At 45.0% G+C, this 12940-nt stretch overlaps 1 protein-coding gene across 1 annotated transcript in view; it reads right to left on the bottom strand.

The window, feature by feature from the left end:
* Positions 1-4872: 4872 nt before the first annotated feature.
* ugcg (UDP-glucose ceramide glucosyltransferase) overlaps positions 4873-12940 on the bottom strand; it is a 40867-nt gene continuing 32799 nt past the window's right edge. Inside the window, exons 7-9 of the mRNA XM_045692682.2 lie at positions 12359-12445; positions 11624-11810; positions 4873-11143 (exon numbers count right to left, since the gene is read on the bottom strand). Of these exons, the coding sequence (XP_045548638.1) occupies positions 10973-11143; positions 11624-11810; positions 12359-12445 (445 nt within the window). The 3' untranslated portion in view covers positions 4873-10972. The remainder of the gene's footprint in view (positions 11144-11623; positions 11811-12358; positions 12446-12940) is intronic.

Raw genomic sequence — 12940 nt, 5'->3', positions numbered from 1 at the left:
CATTTGTCAGAGCTAATGGTGGGAGCCTTCGGCGTCTCAGACCCCACAACGGGAGGAGTAGAGACCAGAGAAGTCTCGGCCTCCGACTCCGACTCGCTTAATGGGGAGAACCGGTTGAAAGTTTCTGTCGGCTGAATAAGCGACACCGGTTGAGCATTCCTACAGCGTTTCCCTCCAGAAGCCATGAGAAAGATGTCCGGCTGCGGGGACCGTGCGAGGGGGTTTATACTAACGTTACTATCTGTACTTACTGGTGGCACAGACGCTGTTTCATCCTTTCCTACACTGAAATTACCCTTGCCTAACGATCGCGTCTGAAGCTGGGCTTGCAGCACAGCTATCCTTGCCGTAAGGCGATCGTTCTCCTGTATATTATAAGTACAACGACTGCAATTAGAAGGCATCATGTTAATGTTACTTAGCTTCGGCTGTTTGAAGTCCTGACGAACCATGTCCAGATAAAACCTCCGGGGATGAATGAAAAAAGTTGAGTGAGGGAAAAAGTAAAAATATACGGTAATGAAAAAGTAAAAAACCGTCAGGTATCAAAGTAAGATCGGCAACAAAAACGCACAGCAAAAACGCACATGGGATGTATAGCCAGTGTAAGGCTAATACACATGGGATGTATAGCCAGTGTAAGGCTAATACACATGGGATGTATAGCCAGTGTAAGGCTAATACACATGGGATGTATAGCCAGTGTAAGGCTAATACACATGGGATGTATAGCCAGTGTAAGGCTAATACACATGGGATGTATAGCCAGTGTAAGGCTAATACACATGGGATGTATAGCCAGTGTAAGGCTAATACACATGGGATGTATAGCCAGTGTAAGGCTAATACACATGGGATGTATAGCCAGTGTAAGGCTAATACACATGGGATGTATAGCCAGTGTAAGGCTAATACACATGGGATGTATAGCCAGTGTAAGGCTAATACACATGGGATGTATAGCCAGTGTAAGGCTAATACACATGGGATGTATAGCCAGTGTAAGGCTAATACACATGGGATGTATAGCCAGTGTAAGGCTAATACACATGGGATGTATAGCCAGTGTAAGGCTAATACACATGGGATGTATAGCCAGTGTAAGGCTAATACACATGGGATGTATAGCCAGTGTAAGGCTAATACACATGGGATGTATAGCCAGTGTAAGGCTAATACACATGGGATGTATAGCCAGTGTAAGGCTAATACACATGGGATGTATAGCCAGTGTAAGGCTAATACACATGGGATGTATAGCCAGTGTAAGGCTAATACACATGGGATGTATAGCCAGTGTAAGGCTAATACACATGGGATGTATAGCCAGTGTAAGGCTAATACACATGGGATGTATAGCCAGTGTAAGGCTAATACACATGGGATGTATAGCCAGTGTAAGGCTAATACACATGGGATGTATAGCCAGTGTAAGGCTAATACACATGGGATGTATAGCCAGTGTAAGGCTAATACACATGGGATGTATAGCCAGTGTAAGGCTAATACACATGGGATGTATAGCCAGTGTAAGGCTAATACACATGGGATGTATAGCCAGTGTAAGGCTAATACACATGGGATGTATAGCCAGTGTAAGGCTAATACACATGGGATGTATAGCCAGTGTAAGGCTAATACACATGGGATGTATAGCCAGTGTAAGGCTAATACACATGGGATGTATAGCCAGTGTAAGGCTAATACACATGGGATGTATAGCCAGTGTAAGGCTAATACACATGGGATGTATAGCCAGTGCAAGGCTAATACACATGGGATGTATAGCCAGTGCAAGGCTAATACACATGTGACCATGCGCTTTAAACTTTTAAACAGCTTTGTAACATATTTTCACCTTTCAGGTTTCTGTAGTCTGATCTTTGTTTTTCTCAATGAATCTAGAGTATAAAATATCTTCATGTGTTTAACTGCATTCCTCGGTTGTCGTTTTGACTTCATACAGAACCGAGCCACTGGACCTCTATTCCCCCGTTCAGCGTAATCACGTTGAGATGATGTGGAAACCACATTGACTGAACACAAGTTTTATCATGTGATCTCTGGTGTAACTAAGTTCACAGACTGAACTACTGAAGTATTCTCTCCGTTTATTGGAAAGGTAGCAGTATGGGGGGGAGGGGGGATTCAGAACCCAGGTAACTGAGTGTAAATGGAACTTAATTCCCTTTTTACGCACTTTTCTCTCAACGAGTATTCTGACATTCAATTTAAGCCTAAGAACACCATGCTATTCACCCGCTATTCATTTGGGGTGGAGATCAAATACATGAAGGTGTGGAGGAGGTGTGTCTACAGATACACTGTATTAATGGAGGCGTGTCTACAGATACACTGTATTAATGGAGGTGTGTCTACAGATACACTGTATTAATGGAGGTGTGGTGGAGGTGTGTCTACAGATACACTGTATTAATGGAGGTGTGTCTACAGATACACTGTATTAATGGAGGCGTGTCTACAGATACACTGTATTAATGAAGGCGTGTCTACAGATACACTGTATTAATGGAGGCGTGGTGGAGGCGTGTCTACAGATACACTGTATTAATGAAGGCGTGGTGGAGGCGTGTCTACCTTGACTTAAGTTCCACCACCTTTACAAGCGATGAATCAGGTGGACCAACCTGTCGGGTTCCCAGTGCACCAGCATCTACTTTCTTTATGAAAGAAATAACATTCTCCTGCTCTGTAATTTACAGATGGATACGAGCTATTGATAGGAGCTTGGTACATGAGTAATCCGTTTGGATAAGGGGATTGTAAATATAAATGACAATATGCATTCACTACTGTAAGTCACTCAGGATAAGAGCGTCTGCTAAATGACCAAAAAAAAAGTGAAACCAGTCATATGGCAGCAAACCGAAGCATATTAACACATCACCTTTTACCCCAGGGCTGTTTATGAAATAGTGGCCTTATAACCTTTCAGGGATGAAATCTGGAGACCCAAGCTATAGGCTTCTGTTGCCATGTGAAAATGACAGTTTAGCACCAAAACTACTGAGTTGATTTCTGATTTCTAGAATGTTTTCTTTATGTCGTCAGTTATATCTACATACTGAGGTGATTTCTGATTTCTAGAATGTTTTCATTATGTCGTCAGTTATATCTACATACTGAGGTGATTTCTGATTTCTAGAATGTTTTCTTTATGTCGTCAGTTATATCTACATACTGAGGTGATTTCTGATTTCTAGAATGTTTTCATTATGTCGTCAGTTATATCTACATACTGAGGTGATTTCTGATTTCTAGAATGTTTTCTTTATGTCGTCAGTTATATCTACATACTGAGGTGATTTCTGATTTCTAGAATGTTTTCATTATGTCGTCAGTTATATCTACATACTGAGGTGATTTCTGATTTCTAGAATGTTTTCATTATGTCGTCAGTTATATCTACATACTGAGGTGATTTCTGATTTCTAGAATGTTTTCTTTATATCGTCAGTTATATCTACATACTGAGGTGATTTCTGATTTCTAGAATGTTTTCATTATGTCGTCAGTTATATCTACATACTGAGGTGATTTCTGATTTCTAGAATGTTTTCTTTATATCGTCAGTTACATCTACATACTGAGGTGATTTCTGATTTCTAGAATGTTTTCATTATGTCGTCAGTTATATCTACATACTGTACATTTACAACTGTCACTGACTTCATAGTTCATTTCCTTCGCATCGTTAGTTTACCTTTCCTCTGTCTCGTTCCTGTGTTTGTTACTGATTAGTTTTTTCTTCCTGTTAAAACAGCAGTTACTTTGCCACCTACATCAGTCAACTAAAGAGTAGCCAGTTTCTGTTCTGCTTCCTTTTTAGAACTCAGTGGAAGAGCGCAACACGTACGCACTGAACTATGCTCAACTCTCCCGTGCCGGTCCAGCCAGCCTTCACTTAGAAGCTTCGTCTGAGCTGAGTCCTAAACCCAGTTGAATAAACACTTCCAACTTCAAAAACATCTTACCCAACCGCTCGGAGGGGTCTGTACGGTCCCAAAGCACACTGACATGTCCCCATCCCCACTGAAAGTTGCACCCCTGGTTGTTCCTGAGGATCGCTAGCAATAGTGGATCATATTAGGCTAACGCCTTACAAGTTATGGAATAATCTGGGACATGTAGCCTATTGGAATCATTATGGAAGTCAGACCGTATGTAGCAGTTTAAACCTGGAGCCTGGAGCACGGTTCACGATGACTGGACCGTTGTCATCACAGTTCCATGATTAGTGAGGATTATCAGGGTAGATTTATAGGACTACTGGTCAACCCCTGTTGTACACTATTCTCACCTTCCAGTATTTTGTGGATTTATCAATTAAACATGGCAACTTTCAGGAGGAATCAAACCACTATTTTTTATTCACCAATATATTTAGTCCGTAAAGGCCCTCAAGTCCTGTTTTCATTATTATTATTATTATTTATAAATACTTTCCTAACGCTAAATAATATAAAAGAATAGAGTATTTTTAAATCTACCAGATGAATGTGGGCTTTCTTTCAATGATCCATAATATTCTGAACCGTTCACTTCATATAGTCTAGTGAGTCTTATCACAAGGCTTAGAACTAAAGTTAAAGCCATGTTAGAGACGGCCAATCACAAGGCTTACAACTACAGTTAAAGCCATGTTAGAGACGGCCAATCACAAGGCTTACAACTACAGTTAAAGCCATGTTAGAGACGGCCAATCACAAGGCTTAGAACTAAAGTTAAACACCTGTATTCAACATACTTTGTTTACCTCATTTACTTAAGTACTTCCTTTATTTTGTCAGTCACATGTATATAATACTAGTATAAACACAATTAGTATACAATGAAGCCTGTACACCTTGGTATGGTTTGATAAAGCTTTAATTTCTCCTGCTATGGCACAGTGTCCAGCTGTGGATTATTCTGCTTCATAGTACAATACAATTCATATGAAAACAAAAAAAACTATATATTTTTTTTTTTTAAACAGAAGTTTGTCCAGCCTTTTTGTTTTCCCACTGCTTATAGATGAAATACCTACAATATCATCATCAAACTTTAAATAAATTAGGCGTCATAAAGCAAAATGGTATCTAGCAAACTTCATAAATATACATGGTAACATGTTTAAAAAAATAATATAACATTTGTACAATTGAAATAGACAGAATGGATCCCAAGCAGACCCTGCTCTGTTAAGACTGAGGCTTTTATTCCCTACATAGTGCACTACTTTTGACCAGAGTAGCCTTGTCCAAGCCAGCATGAAAAAGAAAGTAGTGCACTATATTAGGGAATAGGGTGCGATTTATTTATTTTTTTTGGGGGGGGGGGGGGGAAGACACCCTCCAGAGACACTTGATACTTTGGTCCACTAGAACTGCAAGGCAGGCACTGTCTCATTCACAGATAGTTGGGTACATCACAAAGCAGTCGAAAAACACTATGTTCCCCCTAATCAAGTTCAAGCCTTCACATACTGTGCTAGTATCAGGGTTGGGGTCAATTTCAGTCAATTCAGGAAGTACACTGAAATCTCCATTTCCAACGCTTTTTTTTTTTTTTTTTTTTTTTTTAAATGAGGACAACTTGGAATAGTAAATTGGGTTTACTTTCTGAATTGACTAGAATTCCAAAAGAATTTCACTCATCTACTAGTCAGCTAACTGCAAACTTTAAAGCAAATAGTAAACTTTAAATTTACATGCATTATTATTATTATTATTATATTGAATAATTGTTTCTAACTCCTGGAACAACACAATATTGAATCTGAAAAGGTGAAATGTTCTTTTTAATACGGTCTTGTCTTCCAATAACACATCTGAAATGTTTCAATACAGGATGTAATATAGTTCTCACATTCTGTTCTAGTGGAATACAGCGATGTCCCGTTCAGAAAGCTGTATTCCTTATTGCTGTTACTTTTCCTTCCTTGTCATTAAAAACAAAATGCCAGTGTGTATGTGTGTCCCAAATGACACCCTATTCCCTACATAGTGCACTACCTCCCCCCCATAAGACCCTGGTCAAAAGTAGTGCACTATATAGGGAATAGGGTGCAATTTGGGACAACTCCGATATCAGCCATATCCATATTTATAAGCGTGTATCAACAACAGATTTGACAGATAGAAGTAAACAGAACCACATCATCGTCGTCATATTCTTCGTCTCATCAGCAGAGTAGGAAACCGGTAGCCTACGGTGATTGTCAAGACAGTACAAACAGATCTGGGACCAGGCTAGGAGATGTACAAATCTGGGACCAGGCTAGGAGATGGTGGTCCAATTCTAACTGCACTTGGTGAAACACCAGAGTTGTAGCCCAGGGAACGTCTCAGGCCAGAGCCCAGGGTTTAAGCCCAGGGAACGTCTCAGGCCAGAGCCCAGGGTTTAAGCCCAGGGAACGTCTCAGGCCAGAGCCCAGGGTTTAAGCCCAGGGAACGTCTCAGGCCAGAGCCCAGGGTTTAAGCCCAGGGAACGTCTCAGGCCAGAGCCCAGGGTTTAAGCCCAGGGAACGTCTCAGGCCAGAGCCCAGGGTTTAAGCCCAGGGAACGTCTCAGGCCAGAGCCCAGGGTTTAAGCCCAGGGAACGTCTCAGGCCAGAGCCCAGGGTTTAAGCCCAGGGAACGTCTCAGGCCAGAGCCCAGGGTTTAAGCCCAGGGAACGTCTCAGGCCAGAGCCCAGGGTTTAAGCCCAGGGAACGTCTCAGGCCAGAGCCCAGGGTTTAAGCCCAGGGAACGTCTCAGGCCAGAGCCCAGGGTTTAAGCCCAGGGAACGTCTCAGGCCAGAGCCCAGGGTTTAAGCCCAGGGAACGTCTCAGGCCAGACTAGGGCTGTGGTTACAGTGGAAAGAGGCCATTGGAGATTCCAGAAGCAACATGTCCTGTGACGAATATGAAAGTATCCATCTCCCATAACAACTGAAACATACCGTTTGCTAGTAGTCAGCATGAAGACGTTCTAAAACACGATCAATACAGGAGAATCAATCTGCCAGCATATGGCATCAACTCGTTTCACCACTGCAATATCGCGATTGTGCTTTAAAACGGCAAATCGAATACAAACAGACTAGAAAATAATACGGAGGTTACCCATGCAACGAAATAACTAACTACTTCAAGATCAAGGTGGCCATGCCTGTGTGATACAGTAAATTCTGTGGTAACATAGACCGTCTACCCAGCCCCAGAGTCTAAACCTGGTAGACCCCATCTACCCAGTCCCAGAGTCTAAACCTGGTAGACCCCATCTACCCAGCCCCAGAGTCTAAACCTGGTAGACCCCATCTACCCAGCCCCAGAGTCTAAACCTGGTAGACCATCTACCCAGCCCCAGAGTCTAAACCTGGTAGACCCCATCTACCCAGCCCCAGAGTCTAAACCTGGTAGACCATCTACCCAGCCCCAGAGTCTAAACCTGGTAGACCATCTACCCAGCCCCAGAGTCTAAACCTGGTAGACCATCTACCCAGCCCCAGAGTCTAAACCTGGTAGACCCCATCTACCCAGCCCCAGAGTCTAAACCTGGTAGACCCCATCTACCCAGCCCCAGAGTCTAAACCTGGTAGACCCCATCTACCCAGCCCCAGAGTCTAAACCTGGTAGACCATCTACCCAGCCCCAGAGTCTAAACCTGGTAGACCATCTACCCAGCCCCAGAGTCTAAACCTGGTAGACCATCTACCCAGCCCCAGAGTCTAAACCTGGTAGACCATCTACCCAGCCCCAGAGTCTAAACCTGGTAGACCCCATCTACCCAGTCCCAGAGTCTAAACCTGGTAGACCATCTAGCCAGCCCCAGAGTCTAAACCTGGTAGACCATCTACCCAGCCCCAGAGTCTAAACCTGGTAGACCATCTACCCAGCCCCAGAGTCTAAACCTGGTAGACCCCATCTACCCAGCCCCAGAGTCTAAACCTGGTAGACCATCTACCCAGCCCCAGAGTCTAAACCTGGTAGACCATCTACCCAGCCCCAGAGTCTAAACCTGGTAGACCATCTACCCAGCCCAGGGGGATTGGGTGCTATTTGGGTCAGACATACAGCTATTGAACTTCCACACTACACTATACTATGTGACACTAATGAAATGAATGGGGGCAGAAAACTGAAACACATGGACAATTTGGATAATCACATTCCCACCACCAACAACAAAAAAAGTAACATTTCCAAAACATTTGGCTAAGTGCATTCTTGCTGCTTGCCTTCTTCAGTGAGCGAGATCGTTATGCCCTCTGTTTCAATAGAGATTGCTGACAGAGCAGAAGTCAGAGGAACGTTAAGAACAAGAGGATTCTCATAGTCCAGAGAGAGAAAGCAGACACGGAGCTTCTCATACTGTAGGGTCAGAGGGGTGCAGGCTTTTGTTTCAGCCCAGCACTAACACCCCCAATCAGCCTATCATGGCCCAGACTAAAAAGTGTGTTAATGCTGGGCTGGAACAAAAGCCTGAACACTGAATAACGCTCTAGGAGCTGGAGACTACAACGGTGATCTTACTGGCTCAGATAACCTCAGATCAGCCAATCCAGCAGCCTAAACGCAACTCTGAAACGCCAAGCCAGTTCCAACGCATTGTTTCCCCCCCCTAATCAGGGACTGATTTAGACCTGGGACACCAGTCAGTGTTTCCCCCCCCTAATCAGGGACTGATTTAGACCTGGGACACCAGTCAGTGTTTCCCCCCCCTAATCAGGGACTGATTTAGACCTGGGACACCAGTCATTGTTTCCCCCCCCCTAATCAGGGACTGATTTAGACCTGGGGCACCAGTCATTGTTTCCCCCCCCTAATCAGGGACTGATTTAGACCTGGGACACCAGTCATTGTTTCCCCCCCCCCTAATCAGGGACTGATTTAGACCTGGGGCACCAGTCATTGTTTCCCCCCCCTAATCAGGGACTGATTTAGACCTGGGACACCAGTCATTGTTTCCCCCCCCCTAATCAGGGACTGATTTAGACCTGGGACACCAGTCATTGTTTCCCCCCCCCTAATCAGGGACTGATTTAGACCTGGGACACCAGTCAGTGTTTCCCCCCCTAATCAGGGACTGATTTAGACCTGGGACACCAGGTGGGTGCAATTCATTATCAGGTACAACAGAAAACCAGCCGGCTCTGGACCTCGTAGGGTCAGAGTTGAATACTCCCGATTTAGACCATGGTTGCATCCCAAATGACACCCCTATGGGCTTTGGTCAAAAGCAGTACACTACATAGGGAATAGGGTGTACACTACATAGGGAATGGGATGCCATTTGCGACGCAGCCTGTCTGTTGAAAATAGCCAGCAATCTCACAGCAGAAAAACCATGGTGCTTGAAAACCTGACCAATAAACCAAAAATGGAACAAAAGAGAATTCCTAGATTTGGACCTTTAGTTTTCACATTAAAACAATATTAATTGAGTATAGAATCAAGACTAAATGAGGAATAGGGTGCAATTTGGGACGTAGAGCTCACTTTATGACAGGAGGATCTCGGTTTTCAACAGTTTGGATGGTAGAGAGACAAAAAGAGCATCAGTAATAAATTATATATTTCAACACAGGTTAAAAATCATCAAACACTATGAATTTCATATGAAGATATCTAGTTTCCTTCTAGCCATCACGCCCATAGCGGGTAGTTTCCTTCTAGCCATCACGCCCATAGCGGGTAGTTTCCTTCTAGCCGTCACGCCCATAGCGGGTAGTTTCCTTCTAGCCGTCACGCCCATAGCGGGTAGTTTCCTTCTAGCCGTCACGCCCATAGCGGGTAGTTTCCTTCTTGCCATCACGCCCATAGCGGGTAGTTACCTTCTAGCCGTCACGCCCATAGCGGGTAGTTTCCTTCTAGCCATCACGCCCATAGCGGGTAGTTTCCTTCTAGCCGTCACGCCCATAGCGGGTAGTTTCCTTCTAGCCGTCACGCCCATAGCGGGTAGTTTCCTTCTAGCCATCACGCCCATAGCGGGTAGTTTCCTTCTAGCCATCACGCCCATAGCGGGTAGTTTCCTTCTAGCCATCACGCCCATAGCGGGTAGTTTCCTTCTAGCCATCACGCCCATAGCGGGTAGTTTCCTTCTAGCAGTCACGCCCATAGCGGGTAGTTTCCTTCTAGCCGTCACGCCCATAGCGGGTAGTTTCCTTCTAGCCGTCACGCCCATAGCGGGTAGTTTCCTTCTAGCCATCACGCCCATAGCGGGTAGTTTCCTTCTAGCCATCACGCCCATAGCGGGTAGTTTCCTTCTAGCCATCACGCCCATAGCGGGTAGTTTCCTTCTAGCCGTCACGCCCATAGCGGGTAGTTTCCTTCTAGCCGTCACGCCCATAGCGGGTAGTTTCCTTCTAGCCGTCACGCCCATAGCGGGTAGTTTCCTTCTAGCCATCACGCCCATAGCGGGTAGTTTCCTTCTAGCCATCACGCCCATAGCGGGTAGTTTCCTTCTAGCCATCACGCCCATAGCGGGTAGTTTCCTTCTAGCCATCACGCCCATAGCGGGTAGTTTCCTTCTAGCCGTCACGCCCATAGCGGGTAGTTTCCTTCTAGCCGTCACGCCCATAGCGGGTAGTTTCCTTCTAGCCGTCACGCCCATAGCGGGTAGTTTCCTTCTAGCCGTCACGCCCATAGCGGGTAGTTTCCTTCTAGCCATCACAACCATAGCGGGTAGTTTCCTTCTAGCCATCACGACCATAGCGGGTAGTTTATTTCTAGCCATCACGACCATAGCGGGTAGTTTATTTCCTTCCTCTCAATGTTGCCATCTCTCTCTGGCCGTATACCAAACGGCACCCTATTCCCTATATAGTGCACTACCTTTAACCAGAGCAAAAAAATAATAATATGGGCAGGTGTGGGCCCTGGTCAAAAGTAGTTAACGACATAAGGATGCTGATCAGTCTGTGTCTGGCCCCTGGGGGTGATAAGGACTCGGGTTAAACGTCCCTGTAGGTGGGACTTAGGCTGGTAGCTATACGTCCAGGATCTCCTCGGCCGTACCCCCGCATCGTAACCTGTAGCGCCCCGTTCTCCAGCTGATGGTGGGGTCCCACAGGGCCGACAGGAAGATCTGGATGGTCATGGACTCTCTGATGAACCAGGCTACAGCGTAGTCCAGTTTGGAGAAGGACGGTGCACCGCCCTGTAAGGAGAGAAGGGAAAAACGGTTTCTTCCACCTGATTTATTCTGAACTTTTCCTGTCTCTCAATTAGAGTAACGAGCAGGGGTTATCCGTTTTACTTCCCAGACATAACGTCAATAGCAGACGACCTGGTAACTTGGATGTAGTCAGAGATGAACCAGGCCAGACAGTGTGTGTGTGTGTGTGTGTGTGTGTGTGTACCTGAACTCCTCGAAGCTGGATGTAGTCAGAGATGAACCAGGCCAGACAGTGTGTGTGTGTGTGTGTGTGTGTGTGTGTGTGTGTGTGTGTGGTGTGTGTGTGTGTACCTGAACTCCTCGAAGCTGGATGTAGTCAGAGATGAACCAGGCCAGACAGTGTGTGTATTGTGTGTGTACCTGAACTCCTCGGAGCTGGATGTAGTCAGAGATGAACCAGGCCAGACAGTGTGTGTGTGTGTGTGTGTGTATTGTGTGTGTATGTGTGTATTGTGTGTGTACCTGAACTCCTCGGAGCTGGATGTAGTCAGAGATGAACCAGGCCAGACAGTGGCACATGAAGAAGACCATAATATCCCAGTGGAACACGTGATGCGCTGCCCAGCCAATGATCAGGCTGGCTACGAAACACTCTGAGATGGGCTCACAGATGGTGGCGGGGAGCATGTTGATACGCAGCTTGGCCCACCTGACAGGGAGGATCAGAGCACAGAATTACAATCAACAGATTCAGATCAATTACGTTATAAAATGGGTGGACTGGCGGCCATTTTGAGTGTCCACATAGCAGTAAAGCAGGAAGTTAAAAAAAACATTGTTTCTATGGATGAGACACCACTTAGACTAATCTATAGACAAGTCTACGTAACTTTAGCCTATATCGCAGTATAATGTCTTAACATCCCACTATACACAAGTGAAAGAAATATATTTATCTGTTTTTTATTAGTTACATTGATCAGAGTCGGTAGATCTGAAGCGATCTGAATCCCAACGTGGCAGGCTAGTCGGTGGACTATTAGGAGACTGAAACAGCTAAATTAGCTTTTAGAAATAAATGGCACGTGTTCAAATAATCTACGACAATGGTGTCAAACTCAATTCCTGGAGAGCTGTGTCGACCGTGGCCTTAATTGATCAATCAAGTACAGAAGGAGGAGAGAAATAACTCAAGACCCTTGGCCCTCCAGGAATCCGCTCTATAACAGTGTGAAAGTCTAAGCCTTGATTGTTTACCTGATCATGCGGGACTGGAACTGGGCAACTGAATAGGACCCAGAGTTCTGCATGGCTACCTGCGTTGCCATGGAGAATTTCCATCCCCTGTGAGATAAGGAGGGCGGGACAAAGGAAAGAGTTAGCCTTCAGTTACAAGGGAAGAAAACCAAAGCCACGTACATTACAGAGCCTGTTAGCTAGAGGTGGCTAAAGTTGGCGGACCTTTGCAGTGGCTGCCTTCCCTGTGGCTCAGTTGGTAGAGCATGGTGTTTGCAACGCCAGCATGGTGTGTGCAACGCCAGGGTTGTGGGTTCGATTCCCACGGGGGGCCAGTACAAAAAAATTATAATAATAATATTTTTTTTTTAAATGCATGCATTCACTACTGTAAGTCGCTCTGGATAAGAGCGTCTGCTAAAATGACTAAAATGTTTTTTTTTAAAATTAAGAAAACCAAGCCATATATATTACAGAGCCTGTTAGCTAGAGGTGGCTAAAGTTGGCGGACCTTTGTAGGTGGCTGCTTAAAGAAAACCAAGCCATATATTACAGAGCCTCTTAGCCCATAGACTACTTTCAGGTTTAGGAAATATCTAACGT

This window comes from Salmo salar, chromosome 13 (assembly GCF_965601325.2).
Source record: "Salmo salar chromosome 13, fSalSal1, whole genome shotgun sequence".
Lineage (NCBI taxonomy): Eukaryota > Metazoa > Chordata > Actinopteri > Salmoniformes > Salmonidae > Salmo > Salmo salar.
This window is presented reverse-complemented; position numbering and strand designations above follow the sequence as displayed.